Here is a 24,480-nt window from a genome sequence, read left to right on the forward strand (position 1 = left end):
ACTAGGTTATTGATCCACAGACTCCTGGAGTTAAAAGAAACATTACAGTTCATGTTGGTGATTCTGTCATTTGATGCTTAAATCTTTTTTCCAATCACTCGAGTGGTTATCTGGAGTGAACCATCTGTTCCCTTTCCTCAGGTAAGAGCTTATCACCCCGTACTCATTCTGAATAATTCTGTGTGTCTGTCAGTCATTCCATCCTGATATCCCTGCCCCTGGCTTAGGATCAAGGTCAGGTATATAGGGTGACTATAAAATCTGGGTACATAGCTATTATTATTTTTTACAGATTGAATCCCTTTTATTATTTCTTCTGTCATATGCTAAAAGTGCAGATTTATTCAGTGAAAATCAAATACACAAATTACCTGAGGTGGAGTTCCCTTCGTGGCTCAGTAGTTAACGAACCTGACTAGGAACTGTGAGGGTGCAGGTTTGATCCCTGGCCTCGCTAAGTGGGTTAAGGATCCAGTGTCGCCATGAGCTGTGGTGTAGGTGGCAGACACGGCTTGGATCCTATGTTGCTGTGGCTGTGGTGTAGGCTGGCAGCTGTAGCTTAGATTGGGCCCCTAGCCTGGGAACTTCCATATGCTGAGGGTGGGGCCCTAAAAAACAAGCAAGCAAACAAACAAAAACAATTACCTGAGGCAATGCATATAGATGCACGAGCAAGGATGGCCAATAATAATACATCCTCTCCCTTTGCTGCAGCCTGGAAACTGTCTCTAGACAGGAAGTTGGGCACTCACAGGGCTCATCTCATTTGTTTCTCAGAGATCAATACTTCTGTCCAATGCTTTGGGAACTGTTGTTACATACATTTTATCGGTGATTTAGTTGTTTCAGGCAGGGGGCAGGGGTGAGGGTGGGAATTCAGTTCCCGTTATTCCATACTGGCTAGAAGTGGAAATACACTGTCATCATTGCAATTTTCCTGGCACACAGAATGGGGCATTATCATTAAAGGATGACACATTTATCTGTCACTTAATGTCATTGAGCATATCATGAATTATAATGTATTATCAATATACTATTATGTAATTTTCAAAATTTCTTATTTTTGTCTTTTTAGGGCAGCATATGGAGGTTCCCAGGCTAAGGGTCGAATCAGAGCTACAGCTGCCAGCCTACACCACAGCCACAGCAACTCCAGATCCGAGCCACATCTGCAAGTTACACCACAGCTCACGGCAATGCCGGATCCTTAACCCACTGAGTAAGCTAGGGGTCAAACCTGTGTCCTCATGGATATTAGTCAGATTCGTTCTGTTGAGCCATGAAGGGAACTCCTCAATACATTTTTATGTATATTTGTCCTGTAGTTCACCCTGTGCAGATGAAGAGAGGTAGACAGTCTAATGGTCTCTCTGTAGCCTGGCACACTATCAGTACTCAACTATTTGTTGAATAACTGAATGAGCACATGCAGGTTTGCATGCAAGCATCACCATGGCTGAAGGAATGGTTTCTTTCCATCCCACCCCCCAAAATTCTCCACTGTGCAGGCCAAACCCAGATGACTGCTCCAGAACCTTCCTACCTGGGTTCTTGGTGACAGCACACTTCCCCTACTGTTCCCAGGCTTATTCTAGATCATTTCCTTACTCCTCAATTCCTTCTTTCCTGCATTACTACTTTTAGCCTGATGCTGAGCTGATGTCCCTTTTTCTTTCATATTTTTGGAAGTGGATTCCTCCTTTGAGTTCTTTGCCATAACCTGGTGACTCCCTGGCTTTTGGGAATTTAAGCATCACTTTTAATTAAATTGTGAATTTTTGAGTATCACAATACTGCCCTGTCTTTTCTCTTGCAAAGAGCATCCAAGATTTTTCTTATTAATAATACCTACCCTATTATTATTTCTTTACTTTTTATTTATTTGCTTGCTTTCTATGGCTGCACCTGCAGCATATGGAGGTTCCCAGGCTAGGGGTCAAAGTGGAGCTGTAGCTGCCAGCCTATGCCTCAGCCATAGCAATGCCAGTATCCAAGTCCTGTCTGTGACTTATACACAGTTCATGGCAATGCCAAGTTCTTAACCCACTGAGTGAGGCCAGGGATGGAATCCACATCCTCATGTATACTAGCTGGGTTTGTTACCACTGAGCCACAATGGGAACTCCCTGTACCCTATTATTATCTAGCCCTAGAGCTATTATTGACTAGAAGAAGAGAATTTGGGAGACTATTTCATTTTTTGAAATTAATGAAGATAATTTTACTAAGGAATTATTGAATGGAGGTATATACACTGCTAAAATGTATGCAAAGAAAACAGTAACAACAGCCCCATAGTTTTGAAATGTTTCTAATGTAAGAGTTTTTATTCTGGTTCCGTGCTCAATTAGAGGTACCTACAACAGACTACAGACAAAAATAATTAGGGAGGGCTCAATAAAAATTTTTCAGAAAACAGTAAACTACGTAATGTTCAGTCTTACAGCTCTTGGACAAGATACTAGGTCTTCATTTTGGTCCTAACATTAAATGATAAAATCCCTAATTCAGATGAGAGAATCAAATTAACAACAAGACTGCAGGCTTGCAATAGAACTACATAATTTCAAGACCAGAACTACAAATTCAAAAAAAAAAAAAATTGAGGAGTTCCCATTGTGGTGCAGTGGTTAACGAATCCGACTAGGAACCATGAGGTCGCGGGTTCAATCCCTGCCCTTGCTCAGTGGGTTAACGATCCAGCGTTGCCGTGAGCTGTGGTGTAGGTTGCAGACTCGGCTCGGATCCAGCGTTGCTGTGGCTCTGGCGAAGGCCGGGGACTGCAGCTCCAATTCGACCCCTAGCCTGGGAACCTCCATATGCCGCAGGAGCGGCCCAAAGAAATAGCAAAAAAGACAAAAAAAAAAAAAAAAAATTGAAAATCCTATGGCAGTAATCCTATGTCAGATAACAATTCTGGATGTGGGGGGGGGGGGTCTACCAGAAGACTGAGCAGAGCTTTGTGAGAACAGGGAAAAGAATGGGATAAAGGATGGTCGGGAAAAGCCCGAACCAATAGGCTCTAATGGATCCAGCTGGAGGATGGCAGGGAACTCTACCTGCATGACAACCAGGGAAGGGCACGTGACCTTACCTCTGCAGAGGGGCTAGTTCCACAGGGTAGGGTGGCTGAGGGCAGCCCTGGATGAATACTGGCTCTCTGAACACAGTTGCCACTGGACTGCTTTCTGGTTTCTCAGCGATGCTCCTCAGCCCTTGGCTGCTGCAGGTGGCTTTATGGGGGGCGCGGGGCTGCTCAGGTGGAGGTGTGGCAGCGTTGGCATGGCTGGTTGACTCCTAGACCCGGGCGGAGGACCTTCTCTGGGGAAGTGGGTGTCAGCATTACTTAAGCGGGGAGAGGTTTTGCTGTACTGGGGCTTAAACTGGCCTGGAAATGGGGGAGTGATTTCATGTACACTGTCCTTGAGAGAGGTTTCTGCGTGTTCCAGGAAGAAATGATGTTGTTCCCCTCCCACTTTGGGCTTGGGGTGTCTCTCGGGGTAGGACTCTCGGGACATGTTGCCATGGGAAGAGTCATCTGAGTCGGGGGATTCCATCTCCTGGAGAGGGAGCCTCCTGGCAGCCTTCTTTTTCTTCCTTCTAGGGTTCTCTTTTTTTAGCTCTTGCAAATCCCCAGTGTCAACTTCCTTGATCGGTCGTATTAGGAGAGTAGAGTTCTTTGTGTCCATGTCTTCCCTATTGAGAGAGAAAGAGGTCAAATTTACCCTGATCTTGATGGCCACTGTGTCTACAGAGATTTCAAAGCTAAGATAACAAGTGTGGGTGAGGATGTGGAGAAAAAGGAACCTCCATGTACTGCTGGTGGGGATGCAAACTGGTGCGGCCACTATGGAAAACAGTACAGAGCTTCCTCAGAAGATTAAAAATAGAACTACATTATGGTCCAGCAATTCCACTTCTGGGTGTCTGTGCAAAGGAAATGAAATCAGGATCCTGTTAAGAATGTTCACTCCCATGTTTACTGCAGCATTGTTTACTACAGCCTTCACATGGTCCTAACTTCAGTGTCTATCGGTGGATGAACGGATAAAGAAAATATCATAAACATGGAACATACTTTAGCCATCAGAAAGAAGGAAATTTGCCATTTGTGACAACATGGATGGACCTCCAGGGCATTATGCTAATTGAAATATGTCAGACACAGAAAGACAAATACTTATCATCTCACTCACACGTGAATCTAAAAAAAGCCAAACTCATAAGAACAGAGAACAGCATGGTTGTTGTCAGGGGCTGTGGGAGTGGGAGAAATGGGGAGATGTTGATCAAAGGCTATAAAAATAAAAGAAAATATATTGGGCAGTTTATTTCTCTGAAAGTGTTGGCCTTCAGAAAAGGCATCTTGGGAACGTGATGACCTCATCCCAGCCATGCATCATGTGAACTTACCTTTTTCGGGTCTTCACGTAAATAAAGGATACCAGCTGCCTGGTATTAACCCATATTTTGTTCCCATCATCAGTATCTACCACCTTGATCAGCCAGCTTTCACTCTGAATAACTTTGACCACAGGAAAAAATTAGTAGAGTAGGAAAAGATTTTTAGTTAGTTTTAAATAGAAAATTCCATTAATCAAATCCCTCTCAAAGTGTCAAGATGTGATACTTCTGTGATACTACATGTGATACTTTTCAAAGACTGGCTCAAGGACAGGAGGTTATTTCCAAGAGAGATAAAAAAACTGGCCAGACCACTTCAACCCCATTAGGAGAGCTATTGCCAAAAAAGAAAAAAAACCGAAACCAAAAAGTAGCAAATGTTGGCAAGGATGTGGAGAAACTGGAACCCTTGTGCACTGATGGTGAGAATGTAAAATGGTACAGCTGCTGTGGAAAACAGCATGGCAGGTCCTCAAAATAATAAAAATAAAATTGTATGATCCAGCAATTCTGCTTCTGGTGTACTCACAAGGATGAAAGCAGGGACCCATACAGATATCTGTATGTTCACAGCAGCCTATTACGATAGCCAAAAGGTGAAAGAAGCCCAAATGTTCACTGACAGATAGATGGATAAACAAAATATGGTATATCCATGCAACAGAATATTGTTTAGCCTTAAAAAGGAAGGAACTTCTGGCAGTTGCTATAACATGGATGAATGGCAAGCTAAGAAATAAGCCAGTCACAAAATGACAAACACTGTTGATTCCACATATGCGAGGTAACTCAAGTGGTCAAAATCCTAGAGATTGAACATAAAATGGTACTTATCAAGGGCTGAGGGGAGGAGAGAATGGAGCTTAGTGTTCACAGGTGTAGAATTTCAATTTGGGAAGTTGAAAAAGGCTCTGGAGATGGATAGAGGTAATGGTTGCAGAACAGTGTGACTGTACTTAATGCCACTAAACTGTCTGCTTAAAAATGGTTAAGACGATAAATTTTATGTTAGGTGTATTTTGTTACAATAAGAGAAATGGCCTGAGCAATAGCAGTAGCATTGGAAAAAGGCTTCCCAGGAAGCCACCAACAAAACTATGTTTAAATATAAGGCCAGTGCCTGTGCAGCTGGGTTAAGTTCTGTGAGGCCAGGTTCTCAGAGACTCATCTTGAAATCACATTACAAGGCTGTCATCACCAGCCTTGTTCTTTGAAATAAATCTTCTCCACCACACTACCAGCAACTATCCTGCAAACAACTACAAACAGCTACCGCCCTCCAGAGCTATCTAAGTTGACACATACTATTCCCTTTTCAGAGGTTTTCTCTATTTCCCATGTTTTAGGGTTGATTAGTTGAGGTCCGGTCTATAACCTGTAACCTTGCTGTCACCAGGAAGGAGAAGTGAGAATAAGAGAGGTTTCCGGGTACATGAAAGGCCCCCAATAGTAAGGTGGAGGAGGAGATGATATTGGAAGGAACTCAGGAAGAAGAGCACAAAAGGCCCAGAAACATTTACTTGTGTCCAGCCTTCTGCACGGGGTTGGTCACTTGAATAATTAAATTCGAAGCAGGAGTTCCCGTCATGGCTCAGTGGTTAACAAATCCCACTAGGAACCATGAGGTTGCGGGTTCGATCCTTGGCCTTGATCAGTGGGTTAGGGATCTGGCGTTGGCATGGGCGGTGGTGTAGGTCAAAGATGCGGCTTGGATGCGGGGCTGTGGCTCTGGTGTAGGCTGGCAGCTACAGCTCCGATTGGACCCCTAGCCTGGGAACCTCCATATGTCGCGGGTGTGGCCCTAGAAAGACAAAAAAAAAAAAAAAATTCAAGGCAGATGATAATGAAACAAGAGGTGCCCTTGTCATACAAAGATGCAAATAACATATTAAGTGGAAAAAATGTTAGAAAACAGAATGCCTATCACAGGATCACCTCTATGATTCAGATTGTGACTACATGGGATGACTGGAAACCGTTTCATCAACCTCTTACTAGCTGCCTCAGAGAAAGAGATTCCAGTAAAAGTGTCACTTTCTCCACATTTAAGAATCTTTTTTCAATCTCTTTCAACTGTCACAAATATAGGAGAAACAAAGATTGGAGTTCCCCATCGTGGTGGATCAGAAACGAATCGTACTAGTAACCATGAGGTTTCGGGTTCGATCCCTGGCCTTGCTCAGTGGGTTAGGGATCTGGCGTTGCCGTGAGCTGTGGTGTAGGTGGCAGACACAGCTTGGATCCCACGTTGCTGTGGCTGTGATGTACGGCCAGCAGCTGTAGCTGTGATTGGACCTGTAGCCTGGGAACCTCCACATGCCTCAGATGCAGCCCTAAAGTGCCAAAACAAATAAAGAAAGAAATAAACAAAGATTTTTATAGCAGAGAAAACACTTGAGAATAATAAACATCTAAAAATAAATGGTGATTATTTTTGACTTGTGGGACTATGGCTGGTTTTTATATCCTTTTATGGTTTTTTAGCTTTTAATATCTAAACTATATTAACTATGGGTATTTTTGGAAAAATAATAAAACAATATAATTAGAATAAAAGTGGGCTGGGATGCTGTCATAATTAGAATAAAAGTGGGCTGGGATGCTGATCAAGGAAAAGCCTTAACCAAGGAGACACTGCTGGGGTGCTCCATTATACTCTCCAGAATGACTGATACTGGCCAAGTTCAAGATGTTTCAGGAGGAAAGGCCCCCTCCTGGGATGGGGGAGCAGGGTAGATGTGAATTTGAAGTGAAAGCTCTTATCCACACACCTCTCTTATCCACCTTCCCTCTGCTCTGTGGGAAGGGGAAGGGCCGCCACGCTCCTGCCTTCAGCCAGTGGACACTGTCCACTAGCACACCTGGAGAGGCCTTGCTACATGGCTTTCTTTTGCCCGATCTCATGCCAAAATGGAGTTAAATTAAGTATCCTGTTTTAGGCTGCAGAGTTGGTTAAATGACATGACAAATAGGCCAACACTGCCGAGGGCAGGTGGGGGAAAGGGTTGGGCACTGTGCCTTTGCTGGCTCCTCAGAGTAGCTGGTTCCACCCTGGGGAAGACAGGGTGGAGCTCCCGCTCCTTGCATCCATCTGATCAGGCATGGACAGCTTGCTTGTGTTCCTGCTGGTTCCCTACAGCCTCATTTCCGCTCTGCCCTAAGTGCATCTCTGTCAGCAAGGCCGTCTTAGAACATGAAGAACAGGAGGGCCTCTGGCTAGGCACGGATAGATGTCTGATGAGGACCAGGAGGCCCCTGAGTTTTGGCGCTGGATGGGGCAGAAAAGGAAGAGACTAAGAAAAGGCAGTTGCCATCCAAATTGCTGCCCAGCCCTCGGGGGTAAGAAATCTCCATGACCATCTGCGTTTCTGTCCCAAGTACTGGTATGCCTTCCGAAAACAGGCAATGGCACCTGCTCCTCCAGAAGAGAGAGGAGGCTCACAGACTGGGCTATTGCTGAACTGCCTGTTTCCAGACCTTGGAGAATGGGGCTCCTGATCTAACCAGCAGGGACTGAGGGAGCTGAGGACACACACAGGCTTAATGATTTTGGAGGCACAGCCCCTTCTACGGGAAAAAATAGTCAGTAGTGACCTAGCGAGATTATGGAAAGTGATTCATCTTATTAATGTCAGAGGCAGTGTTGAACCTTGACGTTTCAATCAATGACCCAATATCCCTACCGTCAGGAAGCAATTCGAGGCCATGTTTTACATGGAGTAAAGAGAGGAGCATCCGGCAATACAGGAATTGGAATTCCCTTTGGGGCTCACTCCTACATCCAAACAGCTTGATGGAAAGTTACTAAACTATTCAAAGAAAGTTAAGTAATGAGAGACTAATAGGCATTGAGAGCCGGCCACAGACCCAGACAAACCACATGTGGACCTCGAGAGGGGGGTCTCCCCTTCAGGACGCTCATACCGTGCCACGCCCCAAGTCCACACAGTCACAATCACCCCTCAAGGGAAGAACACTTCACTATCTCATTGCCCAACAACTTGCTTTGGATGCCCAGTGATTTTCCAGAGCACAGAGAAAATGATGAGTCCAATCTGGCTTTCCTGCAATCAGTTTAGAATGTTGCCAATTTTTTCAAAGAACCAAACCCCCTCTACAGTGAATCATATTAAAGAGAAGTCTTAAAGTAATTTTTCCCAAGCCTTGCTCTGTCAGGAATGAAGGGAGGCTGGAGCCCAGCTCTGCTGGGAGGGGTTTCCAGCCAGCTGCACAGCACAAGTGCCTGGATTCAGCTCAGACCTGCTAAAGGCCCCCTGCCCAGAGGAGCTCGTGGTTCCCACTTGTGGGCCCTTGAGTAACATCTGGGAGAGACACTTCCCTTCACTGGAGAAAACCGGAAGTCAGAGCATTAAGCCCACCAGGCGCACTGCTCCTGAAGGAGCCAGAGGCCACACGAACAGCAGCCCAGGGGAGGGAGTCAGCAAAGAACTTGGGCTGCCTGGAGAGGAGGGAGGATGCCAAAGTGGGGAAAATTCTTTCTGGTCCAACTTGCTTTTTGGTGTTAGAAACAACAGAAACCAAGCAGGACCCTGAGGGCCCTCTCAGTACAAAAACCCCTCATATCCCTCCTTTCTTGTTTGTAGAAAAAGGCTTTAGTTTCCTAGGCCTTTCCTGAGTTCCAAAGGGCAGACTCAAACAGTTACTAATTAGGGAAGTGAGGAAGCAGAAACAGAGGAAAAGCAGTCAAGCCAGAAAAGTAGTGATGGCTTCAACAACAGTTCAGCAATAAAAATAGAGTCCAAGTTTCTCCTCAAAGGATACATATATATATATATCTCAATCTGATGCATATCTTTGCATTGTTCTGCAGAAACTAAGACCCTCCCCCCTCCCCCCGCCAGGTGGAGGATGGTGACTACTTGCTGACCAATAGCATGGAACCCCAGACTGGCTGGAACCCAAAGACTGATGATTAAGATTCCTGAACCATCAACCAATCAAAAGCAAGTCCACAAGCTGATCATAAATTCTGTAGCCCTCACCCCAAATGTTGCCTCTAAAATCCCTTTCCTGAAAGCCACTGGGGAGTCTGGGTCTTCTGAGCATTAGCTGCCGGTTCTCCTTGCTTGGCCTCTGTAATAAATGCTGTATTTTCTCATACTCACAACCTAGGGTCAATAGATTGGCTTTGCTGCACAGCAGGTGAGGAGACCCAAGTTTGATTTGGTAGCAGAAACAAGATGGTTTCTGCAGTGTTCCGAGCACCTGTTTTATTTTTTTGCTTTTTAGGGCCACACCCTCAGCATATGGAAGTTACCAGGCTAGGGGTGGAATTGGAGCTACTATTGCCAGCCTATACCACAGCCACAGCAACTGGGGGTCTGAGCCATGTCTGTGACCAAGCACCTGTTTTATGCCAGAATGGCACTGACCATCTCCAACCCTCATGCCACCCTTATCTCATGATGAGGAACAAGTTCAGAGACAGAAGCAATCTGCTGGGGGACACAAAACTAAGCAGGGTGGGCTGGGGACTCTACCCAGGTCTGTTTCCCAGCCTTTCCCTCTATAACTGTCAACCATAGCGGCACACTGCAACCATATGCAATGGACTCCATCCCAGGTCCCACTTTCAGAGACAGTGATTTGAGCCCTCCAGGTTGGAGAGAGAGGTAAGAGGTCCTTAGTGTAAATGTTGTTGTGGAAGCTTGGGTGAGAGTGGAATCAGGCAGGGAGGAAATTCAGAGAGAGAAGCCATGACAGGCCTCAAGGGGAGGGGCTTAGAGAAGGAGGGCGTGGCCGACACGTGCGGCCAGCCAGAGCAGAGAGAACTGCTGTGAGAGGGAGAGGTCCCGAGTGGTCCCTGGGGAAACAGTTCTGTGGGGGGTGAGGGGGGAGCCCACACCCAAGGCTTAGGGAGTCAGCAGGAGGCAGGAGAGTGGCAGCAAAGGGGAAAGACGGTGCTGGATCCACTGCAGAACCTGGGGAGGTCTCATTATTTAGGATCGTGCGTGCACACGTGCGTGCATGTGTGTAAATAGGAGAGGCAACTCTGCGCTTTCGCCGATGTGAAGGCATCGGTGAAGAACAGCTGAGAGAGGAGACAAGAATCTGGAGGTAACTCAGAGAGCAAGGACCTGGAAGTGGGCGACCGGCCTGGTGGATGGATCAGACTTGGACAAGGAGGGACTCTGACATCAGGGGGAGACATAGGGGCCTCCACAAGCCCAGAGGTGGGGACAAGCAGCACAGGGAGAGAAGGCCTGGGGTGTGTGTTAATGAAGCACAAAATGAGGCCACTGGGAGATTGAAGGCTGGTGCCCCAAATGGTCCCCAAACTCCAAGTGAAATTGGAGGGTGTTTCCTGGATCTCTTTCCCCAGTGTGGGTTCAAAATCCACCTTTACCTCCAAGGTCAGGGCTCAGACTCCAACTTTGACACCCCTTGTTGGCCCCACATAGACTGGGATTTTGTCTGCTCTCCAGGCCTCAGCTTTTTCTTACTGATTTCCCTTTGGTCCACTTTTACAGGCTTTAGCAACCTGCTGCCTCAGATGAAAATGTGTTCACCCACTGGACCTCCTGGAAACCACCACTCCCCCACCACACACTCAACAGGACACAGGCAAGCTGGGGCCAGCACCTCATGGGGAAGGCAGTGGGTGACTGGTCCCACTGCAACATAGTGAGACATCATTAAAAGGCCTCGAATCCTTACAAATAAAAGGAAAATAATCCCTTCAGATTCACGACAGGATTGAATGCTTTCCTGAAGGGTAAAATACATAATGCTGAATTTGAGATCAGAGCCAGGCAGACCAACAACCTGCAGGAAAAAAGGCATGACCTTGAGGGTTCAGCATCACAGAACTACATTTGAGGAGGAAGTCTTCCACCTTTGCTTCTCTCCCCAAGTGTTCAGAGATCATGGATCTCAACTCAGAACCAGAGCAAAAGTGTAGAAATATAAATAAAATTCAGAAAGTCAAAAAGTTGGGTCCACTTACACTTTTGAATCCTCCTGAATTGGGGGTGACTTGATATGAGAGCAAGAGAGGGCATATTTGTTTTGGCTGATCTTAATAAGTGCACTCCGAGGGCAAAATTCCTGTAATAATACCAAAAGGGTTCATTCATTTGAATCAGCAATGGCCACCATTCAGATGTAATTTTATTCTAGCTCAACCCATTATAATAGCTACCAGTCATTAGCCTATTCCTGGTGACACTTAAGAGGGCAGTTGAAATGCAAAGTCTAGCTTGATAATTTTACACTGAATAAAAGTCATTGAGTCCTCTCTGTCATTTCTCTATGACCTGGATTACTTGCCAAGACCACCCACAGAAGATGTGTGTGTGTGGTGCACACACACCCACACACCCACCCTTGCTTCCTATCTCAATTTCAGCCTTGGCTGTCTCTTTCCTGGACTTATAAACCATCGCCACTGCCCCCTGCGGAATGCCCTACCATCAGCCCCAGAAATTCCCAGAAATTCTATCAGATTTACCCTCAGTGTCCACCCGCCCCCGACCACACCATCTAGTCCAGGGCCCCACTGCCCTGTGGGTAACTTCCAAGGTCCTTGCTGGGCTCCCAGGCTCTTCCTCCTGGTCACCTGCTTCATCTCCCCACACCTGGGACTGCCCAGGGCATCCCTTCCAACATCCTTGATCTGCTTTCCCTCCTTGCCTGGTAGATATCCCCAGAGCAGGGGCAACAGGCAGATGTTTCCACCTGCTGCCCTTCTAGGCTGCTTCCCTGCCACCCGAACAGCTCCAGGAAGTCCGTTATCTCTCAGGGGTTTTCCCTCTTGTTCTGTTGGATTGGATAGAGTGCTCCTGGGGCCACTGGCTCTGAGGGACTTCACTCATCCATCCTCAAGTTCATCCCTTCATCCCCAAATTCATTACCATGACACCTTCCTGATGGACACATCTCATGCTATAGTCAAGAACTGACTGGATGTTTTTATTGTTTACTAGGCAGCTGGACACAGGCATTTAGAACGCAGGAACCAGGTTTTTTGGGTTCAAATGCCTGTTCTACTGCTCACCCTGGGTACAACCTCACCTCTGCACCAGGGTCTTTATCTGGAAATGGGGATGAGAGAATCACGGTATTCTGAGATTCAACTGTGCCCTGTGTGTGAAGCACCCGGGGCAGTGCCTGAACCACACAGGAAGAGCTGAAGATAGCACGATGGTTTTGTTCGCTGCTTTTTGTTCCCAATATATTTTCCAGGCATATGAAGTGGGCCATCAAGAGAATGTTATTTCCATTAGAAACATCATTCATTCACGTACCTTATAAAGCAACTGTGATAACGGTCCCCTCATCAGGAGCTGTGCCTGGGAGGCGAACATGGACAGGACCCAGTCCCCACCCTTAAGGAGCTGGGAGGTTGATGAGGAAGCCAGTGTGGGAGGAAGGCAGCACTGTGTGCAGGGGAACCCGAGGCCTCAGGAGAAATCGGGCAGCATCTTGGGGCAACAGGGGGTTTTATGGAAAGAAGGTTGGGAGGGCAGTCCAGGAATGGTTATAACCGAGGGGCCTGGGAAGTGCACTCTGTTCAGGAAACAGTGAGCCTTCCACTGGGCAGGAAAGCAAGCTCACAGGGAGGCAGGGGTCAGGGTGGGGTCACGCTGGCTTTTCCTTGAGGTTGCTGAGAAGTGTATGTGTGTGGGTGGGTGGGGAGTGGAGTGGGGGGCGCATCAGGCAGCCAAGTCACCTCATCAGATGTGTAAACTGATCAAAGTTTTTTCTAAAACATTTAGGAGAAATTCCCAGGGAGAGCCAGTGGGGCTGTAAGCCAGAACTGGAGTGAGTCTCCCCAGCCACAAAATGGGGAACAAACTCCCACGACCATCTGATGGAGTTAGGAGGCTGTGGTGGTCTTGGCAAGGGCAGATGCTGTACTGCACAGTGGACAGAACACTAATCACAGGGGGTAGATGTGTCGGGGGAACAGATATTGCCAGGGAAGTCACATCAAGCCGGAAAAGAGCTTGGCACTGCCCACAAGAAAGGCTGGAGTGAAAGAAGTCACTTTCTGCCTAGCGAGGAAGTCCTTTTCTAAAGGCAAGTTTACTTACTCTCCGATTGTTACATTTTAAAACTGTGTAGAGCTTATCTTCAGCCACATCTTGATTTGGAAGTGCGATGACAATGGCGGGGACGTAGAAGTCAAAGCCTTTGGGTATCACAATTTTGGCAAACACGTAATCGCCAACCTGTAGATGAGAACATATTTCATAGCAAATATTTTTCTTATAGATCTTATACACAATATTGACATGCTTGTTTTAAAACACCCAAGATGGAGAAAATATCTGCAAATGATGCAACTAACAAGGGCTTAAGTTCCAAAATGTAGCTCATATAACTCAATAACAACAACAAAAAAAACTCAATCAAAAAATGGGCAGAAGACCTAAAGAGACATTTCTCCAAAGAGGACATACAGATGACCAATAGGCACATGAAAAGATGCTCAACATGCTAATTATTAGAGAAATGCAAGTCAAAACTACAATGGAGTACCACCTCCCACAGGCGAGAATGGCCATCATTAAAAAGTCTACAAATAGCAAATGCTAGGAGCTGCCTGGTGACCTAATGGTTAAGGATCTAGTGCTGTCACTGCGTGGCTAGAGTCACTTTGATCCCTGGCCTGGGAATTTCTGCATGCTGTGGGTGTAGCCGAAAACTACTGGAGAGGGTGTGGAGAAAAAGAAAGCCTCTTACACTGTTGGTAGGGATATAAAATTGATGCATCCACTATGGAAAACAGTATCGAGGTTCCTTAAAAAACTAAAAATAAGGAGGTCCCGTCATGGCGCAGTGGTTAACGAATCTGACTAAGAACCATGAGGTTCAGGTTTGATCCCTGGCCTTTCTCAGTGGGTTAAGGATCTGGCATTGCTGTGAGCTGTGGTGTAGGTTGCAGACGCAGCTCGGATTCTGTGTTGCTGTGGCTCTGGCGTAGGCTGATAGCTACAGCTCCGATTCGACCCCCAGCCTGGGAACCTTAATATGCTGTGGGAGCGGCCCAAGAAATGGCAAAAAGACAAAAAAAAAAAAAAACCCAAAAAACTAAAAATAGAATTTCCTTATTATGCAGCAATCCCACTCTGGGCACATATCTGGAGAAAACTGTAATTCGAAAAATTACATGCATTTCAATGTTCATAGCAGCACTATTAGCAATAGCCAAGACATGGAAGCAACCTAAATGTCCATTGATAAATGAATGGATAAAAATGTGGTACATATACACACACAAAATGGAATACTACTCAGCCATAAAAAAGAATGAAATAATGCCATTTGCAGCAATATGAATGGACCTAGAGTTTATCATACTAAGTGAAGTTAAGACAGAAAGAAAAGACAAATACCATATAATATCACTTATATGTAGAATTTAAAATATGACACAGGAGTTCCCTTGGGGCACAGCAGGTTAAGGATTCAGTGTTGTCACTGCAGTGGCTTGGGTTGCTGCTGTGGCTCAGGTTAAATCCCTGACCTGGGAACTTCCACATGCTGTGTGCAGCCAGATTAAAATAAAATAAAAAATTTTTAAATGACACAAATGAATTTATTTACAAAACAGAAAGAGACTCATAGACATGGATAACAAATTTGGTTACCAAAGGGGAAAGGGGGTGGGGGAGGGATAAATTAGGAGTTTTGGATTAGCAGATATGAACTATTACATATAAAACAGATAAAAAACAAGGTCCTACTGTATAGTATAGGGAACTGTATTCAATATCCTGTAACAAACCAAAATGGAAAAGAATCTATCTATCTATCTATCTATCTATCTATCTATCTATCTATCTAACTTGCTATATACACCAGGAACTAACACAACATTGTAAATCAACTATACTTCAATAAAAAAAACCATCCTGACATGATCAGCAAGAACTGATGCTAGAATCCAAATATATATATTTTTCTCAGTTGTAAAGAGTTGCTAGTTCCAAAGTCCTCAGGGCTCGTCGGGCCATAGCTAGAATTTTGTAATCAGTTTGAGGAAGCCTCATTTTCGCAGGACTTCACTTGACAAGGAACTCAGGGACAGTCAGTGAGGTGGCGAAGGGTCTGGAAAACATATCCTACAAAGACTGGTTGAAGTAAGGTAGGAGATAGATGGGCCCCTGGGCTGAGGACAGCTGGGATGTGTCAGACCGGGTAAATGGAGTTTGTTTCTCTTTGGCACTTCAAGGAAAAGTTAATGGCAGGAGCTGCGCTCTGCTGGAGTAAAAAGACAAGATACAGCATCAATCACTCATAAGGTTAAGGAGAGCTCCCCAACGACACATACACAGAAAGACTGCTCAGTGGTCAAAGAGGGCAGCACAATGCCCCGTAACAGGTGTTGTCAATCTGCCCATAAACCCTGGCATGGGACTCCACCTTGGCTAAAAGATGTGCATGCATCAGGGAGGGCCCTAGGTCTGATCAGGTGTGAGAAATAAAACAAGATAACTGGCCAAAGGAAAACAAAGACCCAGAAGAACTGCCCCTATACAAGTGATTTAAAATACCCTTTTAGCATCTTCCTCACTAGCAGGGATGTCTACACCCTTCTCCAAGGGTGCTGTTCTGCTTCTAAACTGCTTCTCTGTGTGCTCTCCCACATGTGCTGTGCTTATAATAAACTTTGTGTCTGTTTTACAGCTTCCATCTCTTTGTAAAAAAAATTTTTTCAAGGCAGGGAAGACCTGGGGCCTCTAATGGTCTAGAGGTTAGGATTCCTGGTTTTTACCCAGGCTGCCCAGGTTCAATTCCTGAGCAGGGAATTAAGATCTTGCTCCAAGCCATCCCTCACTGCTGCCTCTCCCAGATCAGAGGGAACCTGTTATATTTCGCATTAGGACCAGGGAGAGAGTGGACAGTGCCCTCCTATATCTGAAGGGCTATCGGGGACAGAGGAAAGGAGCAGGTGTGTTTCATGTGGCTTCAAAGCTCACATCTGGAATCCATGGGGAAAAGTCACAAAGAGATAACTTCCAGCAGAAAGAGAGTCTTATGAAGTTGTGTACAGAGGCTGCTGGGCAGGTTAATGGTCAGGGGTCAAGTGCACAGATGTGTGGTCTGTGTCTGCTCAGGGGACACGGGAACAGACAACCAACCTGGAATCCCATGAGCGCTCCTTGGCACTTTTTCTCCTGGTTCACGATATCTAAGAAACAGGAGCAGCACTTTGGAGGGACTTTCTCTTTACTCTCTGGCATGAGGACAGTGCCAGAGGCTGGGCCAGGCACAGCATAGCTGTGAGGAATTTATAAACAGCACAGGAGCCCAGCTCACCCCTGGACTATGCCTTCAGGAGTAACTGCTTAGGGCATCAAAGTCTGGCATCAGCTGACTACAAGGTCAAGGAAAACACTACCTTCATCCTTGTTACTAAATCTGCTTCAGTCTAATGCTTTGCCGTTAAAGTTTCAAGAGCAGCAGCAGTTAAAGCAACTCCTTTGCTCTGACCCTCTATTGTCTGTAAAGCAACAAGGGCCTCAAGGAGCAGTGCCAACAGGTCTATGCAGCCCTGAGCCACTTCACAGGGTGTTAGCAGATCAGGGTCAGGAGCGAAGAAACTGCCAGCCAGGAGGTCACAGCAACAGGGACGACTGTGATCCAGAGCTCTGGGAATTGTGAAAAGGGGCCTGGGAACTGATGGCTGGAGCAGGTACCTGGAGCAGTGGGCAGGGCATGGCGCCCCCGATAGGCGTGATGAATGAGACTGGCACGACCTTGGTGTCTCCATACCTGAAGCCCACGAGTGCATGGGTGGGGCTTACGCACTTCTTCACGACCCCTGTAAGGAATCAAATTTAAAATACAATATAAAGACAATGTCTGTTCTCTTAGGCTTGCCCCATCCTATTGGTTTCGCTAAGTTATAGCACATTGCCTGCTTACAAGAGCGTGCTCCTTGATTTTGCCACCGGATAACACTGGATACCATATGAGGCCTGCTGGGTTGGCCAGCTTAAAGGTGGGCAGTGCCGTGTTCTGGTTGGAGCTCAGCTGGGAAGCTAAGAGAATACTTGGAAAGTTGTTCAACCAGCATCGAGCAGCTCTTTTAATGGAAACCTGTTCCTGGAAATACCCTCTCCCGACACATCCTACCATCTGATTCCCTTATTTACTTATGTTATAGACATATTCTCTTTCTAAGACCTGGAGATAGAAAATCATTATTGTTGGAGTTCCTATTGTGGTGCAGTGGAAATGAATCTGACTAGTATCCATGAGGATGCAGGTTCAATTCCTGGCCTTGCTCAGTGGGTCTGGGGTCTAGTGTTGCCATGAGCTGTGGTGTAGGTTACAGACAAGGCTTGGATTCCAAGTAGCTGTGGCTGTGGTGTAGGCCGGCAGCTGTAGCTCCTATTCGACTCCTAGCCTGGGAACTTCCACATGCTGTGGTGCAGTCTTAAAAATTAAAAAAAAAAAAAAAAATTAAAAAAAAGAAAGAAAGAAAAAAGAAAATCATTATTGTTAAATTGTGAAAGTGAAAGGAAATAGGAATTCATCAGTTTTTCATCAAAAAAAACCAAGAAGTTTTCTTATCTTTTAGTTAGATGCAGAGAGATGATCATAACCAGAAAAGAAAATATCAGTGTTAAGGTTCATGTCATTTATCCTGGTTGAGATTTATTTTCCCATTAAAAAGAGATTAAAAGGGAGTTCCCGTCATGGCACAGTGGTTAACGAATCCGAATCCGACTAAGAACCATGAGGTTGCAGGTTTGATCCCTGGCCTTGCTCAGTGGGTTAAGGATCTGGCATTGCTGTGAGCTTGGGTGTAGGTTGCAGATGCGGCTTGGATCCTGCATTGCTGTGGCTCTGGTGTAGGCTGGCGGCTACAGCTCTGATTCGACCCCTAGCCTAGGAACTTCCATATGCCGCAGAAGCGGCCCAAGAAATGGCAAAAAGACCAAAAAAAAAAAAAAAAAAAAAAAAAAAAAAGAGAGAGAGAGATTAAAAGCATTAGGAGGAAGTTGGTGTTTTTTGTTTTTTGTTTTTTGTTTGGCTCATTTTTGGCGGTCCTGCGCCATGTGGAGCTCCTGGCCTAGAGATCAGAGCCACAGTCCGATCAGCTGTGGCAATGCTGGATCCCTAACCCACTGCACCAGGCCAGGGATCAAACCAGGGTCCCAGTGGTTCCCAAGATGTCACTGATCCGTTGTGCCACAGCGGGAGTCCTAGGAGGAAGTTTTGACATGGAACGTCCCCAGCAGCTGGGGACCCCTACTCCCTTAGACAGAACTATGCTCATCCCCACTGGGCTCCCACTGCCTGAAGGCCTAGTGCCGCAGCCCCAGCTTTCATTCAGAGTCCATATCTCTTGTTTTAAATGGCTAAAGAAATAAAAAAAAAAAAAAAAACCTTTTTTAAAACACAAAATGAAACCCAGCTTTAAATTTTCCTCCCTCCCTTGCTCCCTCCCTTGTCATGACCAATGCATGTGGAAGTTTCCAAGTCAGGATTAAACCTGAGATACAGCAGCCAATGCTGGATTCTTAACCTGCTGTGCCACAAGAGAACTCTGTGTTCTAATTGGACTAAACATTCAGTTTGGTTTTTGAAATGTTCTTTACACAATATTCACACATTTTCTATCATAAACTGACTTTACCCTTTGAATTAGAAAACAAACACTACTCTTTAGAAAGAGTTCCTATTATAAAAACAATGGAGTTCCCATCGTGGCTCAGCGGTTAACGAGGACTAGCATCCATGAGGACACAGGTTTGATTCCTGGCCTCACTCAGTGAGATAAGGATCCGGCATCGCTGTGAGCTATGGTGTAGGTCACAGATGCAGCAGAGATCCTGTGTTGCTGTGCCTGTGGTGTAGGCTGGCAGCTGTAGCTCTGATTGGACCCCGAGCCTGGGAACCTCCATATGCCACAGATACAGTCCTAAAAAGCAAAAAAATTAAAAACAAAACAAAACAATTAAGAAAGCACTCTGAGTTGAGGGAAATCCTGACAACCCCTCACCTCCCTTGCCACCGCCCATGAGCTCCCACCCCCTTCTACCAGCTGGGGACAGGTCTGAGCTGCCAAGATGACCTCGTTGGCTGGAGTGACCCTCCTCAAATTCATAGCCTTTGGGACTTTGTAGAATCCAGCCTTCAACCTGGGTTGCAGTTTTCCAGGTGTTTGCCTAAGGTGAGTAGCTGCAGACTGTACGGCCCAGAGTCTAAACCACTTACCATCTACTTTTTACTCAAAAGGCTGCCGGGCCTGCTCTAGATCATCAGATCTACACTGCTGGTATGTTACTCCCACCTCTTCTATGTCCCTTCAATTCTGTTTGCTTCTTAGGGCAACCTCTGCAGATGTGGGCCTTTGTTCGCTTCCAGAAATTAGTGCAGTTGCTTCCAATCAGACTCAGGAACTAGCCTCACAGTGTCGGCCTCTAGCTGGCTTGTTCTCTGCTGCTGGAGGCCTGGCCTCTGCACTTACTCCTCCTCCACTTCATTAAGGAGGGACTGCCGTGTCTAGGTCCTGATTCAAGAGCAGCTCCCCATTTCTGGTTGTCCTTATGCTAGTTTCTCTCTTCCTCAGCCCCGGAGAGGTGGGACCATGTTTCCTGCTCTGAAACATCTCCTGGGACTGTTTCTGGTGCCTGAGCTCCCAAGGCTGGACCAACAGGCAGAAGTGCCTCCACTGCTTTTGGTCTTTCTTGTAGAGGCTTGCCGCAAGACATGTTTCTTTGAAAACTCCATCTGGTCCTTCTTTACCCCATCTTCTTGCCTTACTTTATCCCATCTTACCGCTTGAAAAACAGTCACAGTGCTGGTAAATGACTTAAGCTTAAGAACTGTTATGTGTTAAGAGTAAGAGCTTAACCTTTTACCAGCTAAGTGGCTTTTAAAATAACAAAAGAACTTATATAATAGTAAACAAACCCTGTATCATCCACCCATAGCCACTCCTCACTTGATCTCATCTAAAGAGCACAATAAAAGCTGTGGTTTCTTGAGGCAGGGCTCTTGGTCCCTGAGATATTGAGTGCCCCGGTTCCCACCTTTACTTAAGATAAATGTCTCTGTGTCTTGTTTTATGTTAACTTTTTTCCTTAAGTTCCACAGTACCCGTTCTTCAGCCCCATCCTGCTGAGCTGGCCTCAGCAGAGGCTCAGTGACCCATTATCTTCCTGGGTACAAGCCTGCCTCCCTACCGCGGGCAGGGGGCTCTTCTGCACCCAGGCAGGAGAAGGGGGGGGCGCTTCCCCGTCGAGACCCTCAGCAAAAACACTGCCCGTGCTTAGAGGTGAGAGGACTGAAGAAATAGTCTAAGAAGACAGCAGAGGTCAGTTCATTTGATGAAAGAGCAGGAATAGTGCTCAACCTTTGCTCCAAGCAGGAATTTCTCGGTCAGGAAAGTGGAATTTTTTAACCTCTCGCTGTAAGACTTTCTGACAGTCACAGTCCAGCTTAAATTTCATCTACTGAAAAAGGAGTGAGCTCTGTTCCACTAGAAGTGCCCCCTCCACCTGCCCCCCTCCACTGAGAGCTGACACGTCTAGTCATCATGACCTAGGCCACAGCTGTGACAACACTGATCCTTAACCCACTGGGCCCGGCTGGGGATCAAACCTGTGCTGTCACAGAGAAAGTGCTGGATCTTCAACCCGCTGCACCTCAGCAGGAATTCCCCATCATAGCTTCCTCTTCCTTTTGTCTCAGAGGTTTCCTTTATAGCCCACGGTGCTAGTTTTTGCTTTTTCCAATTGCTTTTAAAGTTTTAAAACTGTTAAAGTTTTTAAACTGCCAGCAGCTCCCTCTATCCCTGGGTGAGAACCCCAGTGGGTTGTTTATATTTTCTAAGAGGAGATAAGAGAAAAACTCTACAGGTAATTAACACTTTCCAATTTACAAACTGCTGTACATGGTCATATTGAACCTATACCACAATCTTATGGGAGCTTTAATTGTTTTAAAACTCATTTGGAAAGAAAAAGAAACTGAGGCTTAGAGAACTTCAGTGACTTCAGTCACGTGACTAGTAGAGGCAAGACAGAGACTTTAAATTTTAAAAAATTAGGATTTTCTGACCCTAAATCATGTCACCAAAGTTCTCTGGGCTTCAGTTTCTGAATGGGGCGGAGAGGCGGGTGTTGGGCAAGGGAAAGAAGGGAATGGATTAAAAGCCCAATGATTCCCACATCTCCCAGACTGAGAAGTGTATGTGGCTATAGTATGGATGCTCACACATTCTTTCTTTAGTCAAAAAATAAGTAACTATAAATCGATTTCAAGCACAAGAAAATAAAAAATAAGACAGGGTTCTGAGGTGCATCTGCCTTGTCTTTCAGCATCTCGAAAGGCAGGCTACCAGCTCATCACTTCTAGTCTGCACTGTGCCATCTTCCTGCACTAGTGAATCCACACTGACCCCGGAACAGAGTTAGCCATGCGGAAATCCCTGCCCTGGTTCCCAAGGATGGCAGCAACAACGAAGCGACTCGGACCTAATTACCCCAAAGCTGCCTTCTGCACAGGGACATCTGGAAGCCAGCTTTTTCATTAAAAACTTTTAAGAGGTTTTGAACAAACGTTGTCAGAAAAGGAGTCACCAATGAACACCATGCCCGTGCTTCACAAAACTCTATGTGGCCTTCTTTTTTGGAAGGGGGAAAGACGGTAAAGCCCAGTGACCAGGTGATCTAATAGTTGTCAGCAATAAGCGGATGTGGACATCGTGTGCCTTCGTGTGGGACACCCTGAGGGGGCCGTGGCATCAGTGACATCACTTAGGTAGCACTCTCTTGGGCCAGAAACACACAAGCTGAATATAATTTAACCCAGATTGAGGAACATGACATAACAGAACATGCCATTGGTCTCACTCTTGAATAATGTCAGTATTGTGACAATGATAAGAAAGGCTGGAGAATGATTCTAGATTAAAGAAGACTAAGGGACATGTTAAACACATTTAGAAATGATTTTGAATTGGGACCTCATAGAAGAGAAAAAAAATGCTAAAAAGGATATTGGAACAATTAACAAAATTGAAATAGATAAATATATAATAATATTAAATTTCCTGAATTTAATAACTTGACTGTGGTTATATTAAGAGAACACCCTTGTTCTTGAGAAATACACTCTGATGTATTAAGAAGGGGCCCGATGTTACTTAATCCCAAATAGTTCAGAGAAAATAAAGTGTATGTTGTGGGTAAAGGGAAGGAGAAACACAAACAGAGAATAGAAAAGTAAAAATAAATGTGGTAAAATAAATGTGACAAAATGTTAAAAATTGGTACATCTGGGTAAAGAGTATACAGGAGTTCTCTATTTTGCAAATTTTCTGTAAGTTTGAAATTTCTTTTTATAAAAAAATAACTCTATGAGGATAAAATAGAGTTGAAAATCCCAATTAAAGAAAAGACTCATTGGAAGTTCCCTAGTGGTTAGTGGCTAAGGATTCAGCATTGTCATTGCTGTGGCTCAGGTCACGCAGGTTGGATCCTGGGCCCAGGAACTTCTGCATGCCGTGGGCTCAGCGTGACTGAAAACAAAAAAAGGAAAGAAAGACAAGATTCACTGACTTTGGCATGGGGGCTGGGAGGCTGGGGCCGTGAGGAGAGGAAGAAGAACTAAGTAGATCCAAACACCAAGTACAACCCATGCATTATCTTTTAATTTGGCTGTGTCAGTATTTATTAACTAGCCGCTAATCAAAATAACTAATCATACAACTAAATTCAAATTTTTTTTTTTAATTTATTTGTCTTTTCTAGGGCCGTACCTGCGGCATATGGAGGTTCCCAGGCTAGGGGTCTAATCGGAGCTATAGCCGCGGACCTATGCCAGAGCCACAGCAATGCAGGATCCGAGCCATGTCTGTGACCTACACTGCAGCTCAGGGCAGTGCCGGATCCTCACCCCGCTGAGTGAGGCCAGGGATCGAACCTTCAACTTCATGGTTCCTAGTCGGATTTGTTAACCACTGCGCCACGAGGGGAACTCCTAAATTCAAATGTTTACTATCTTTAAAATGACTTAATTGAGCCACAAATTAAAAATTCCCTGATGGCCAATTCCAGGCTCTGGAATGTGCTCTCTGCTTCTATCTGCATATTTAAAAACAACCACAGCACTGCTGACATGGCCTCAGGTACTGCACGTGACTGTGAGTTATGGCTGCTTCCTCTACTCTGCCAGGTCACCAGCAATAGGTCTTCTGCCTTTTCTTATCTTATCAGGGAATGTGCTGAAGAAAAGTCTGAGCAATACTCCTTTTTTTGTCTGAGCCTCTGGCCAGCAAAAGGATCCCAAGCCCTAACCCAGCCATTTTGAATCTAGTCCTTTTGAGCATTTCCATTCAATGGCCACATTCAACTTGAATCCCTTTCCATGGCTCAGATTCCAAAAACCAAGCAGGGGTGGCCTCCTATAATGAACCCTGAGCAAATTCAAGCCCTAGAGAAATGGAAGTTTCTCAGGCCCTGCTCCTGCAAATAAGTTTCATGCCTACATCTATGAGCTCATCTCAAATGCTTGGATCCACATTACTCTCAGCCAGTCAACTTTAAAACATATTAACCAAATTTCAAATAAAATATCCTAGTTGTCTTTTCTATATATATGTCCGCGGGAAACCCAAACTCCTGCTGAAGTATTTTTCCCACTTAAGAAGCAGATTTAACTAAGTTTTTAATAAAGAATTTTTTTAAACTGGTGATTGACATATAAGGAAGATCAGAGGTATTTTGAGGTAGAATCTTTCTGCTTGAAAACCCCTCCTTAGGATTCTTTCCTCAATAGGCTTTTACCACGATTTCGGTGACTACTTTTGTGTTGATGTGTCAAAAATCTCTGTCTCCAGATAGCATAAAAAAAAACCAACCAACCAAACAAATAAACAAAAATGCAGATTCGAATCCCACGTTGCTGTGGCTGTGGTGTAGGTCGGCAGCTGCAACTCTGATTTGACCCCGAGCCTAGGAACCTCCTTATGCCGTAGGTGCAGCCCTAAAAAAAAAAAAAAAAAAAAAAAAAAAAAAAAATTCAAAAATGCTAACTCAGTCTCCATGCAGATTTTCTCTCCAGACTCTAGACCCATGTCACCAA

General features: G+C 45.4%; 1 protein-coding gene across 13 annotated transcripts in view; it reads right to left on the reverse strand.

The window, feature by feature from the left end:
- Window positions 1,251–24,480, reverse strand: part of VWA3B (von Willebrand factor A domain containing 3B) — a 224,064-nt gene continuing 200,834 nt past the window's right edge. For 12 of the 13 annotated variants that reach the window (XM_021087236.1, XM_021087240.1, XM_021087230.1 and 9 more), the window contains 4 exons: window positions 17,076–17,200; window positions 13,464–13,601; window positions 11,375–11,475; window positions 1,251–3,699 (listed from right to left, as the gene is read on the reverse strand). In XM_021087236.1, the coding sequence (XP_020942895.1) occupies window positions 3,213–3,699; window positions 11,375–11,475; window positions 13,464–13,601; window positions 17,076–17,200 (851 nt within the window). In that variant the 3' untranslated portion in view covers window positions 1,251–3,212. The remainder of the gene's footprint in view (window positions 3,700–11,374; window positions 11,476–13,463; window positions 13,602–17,075; window positions 17,201–24,480) is intronic. The other variant, XR_002342532.1, reaches the window with a different exon arrangement.

This window comes from Sus scrofa, chromosome 3 (genome assembly GCF_000003025.6).
Source record: "Sus scrofa isolate TJ Tabasco breed Duroc chromosome 3, Sscrofa11.1, whole genome shotgun sequence".
Classification (NCBI taxonomy): domain Eukaryota; kingdom Metazoa; phylum Chordata; class Mammalia; order Artiodactyla; family Suidae; genus Sus; species Sus scrofa.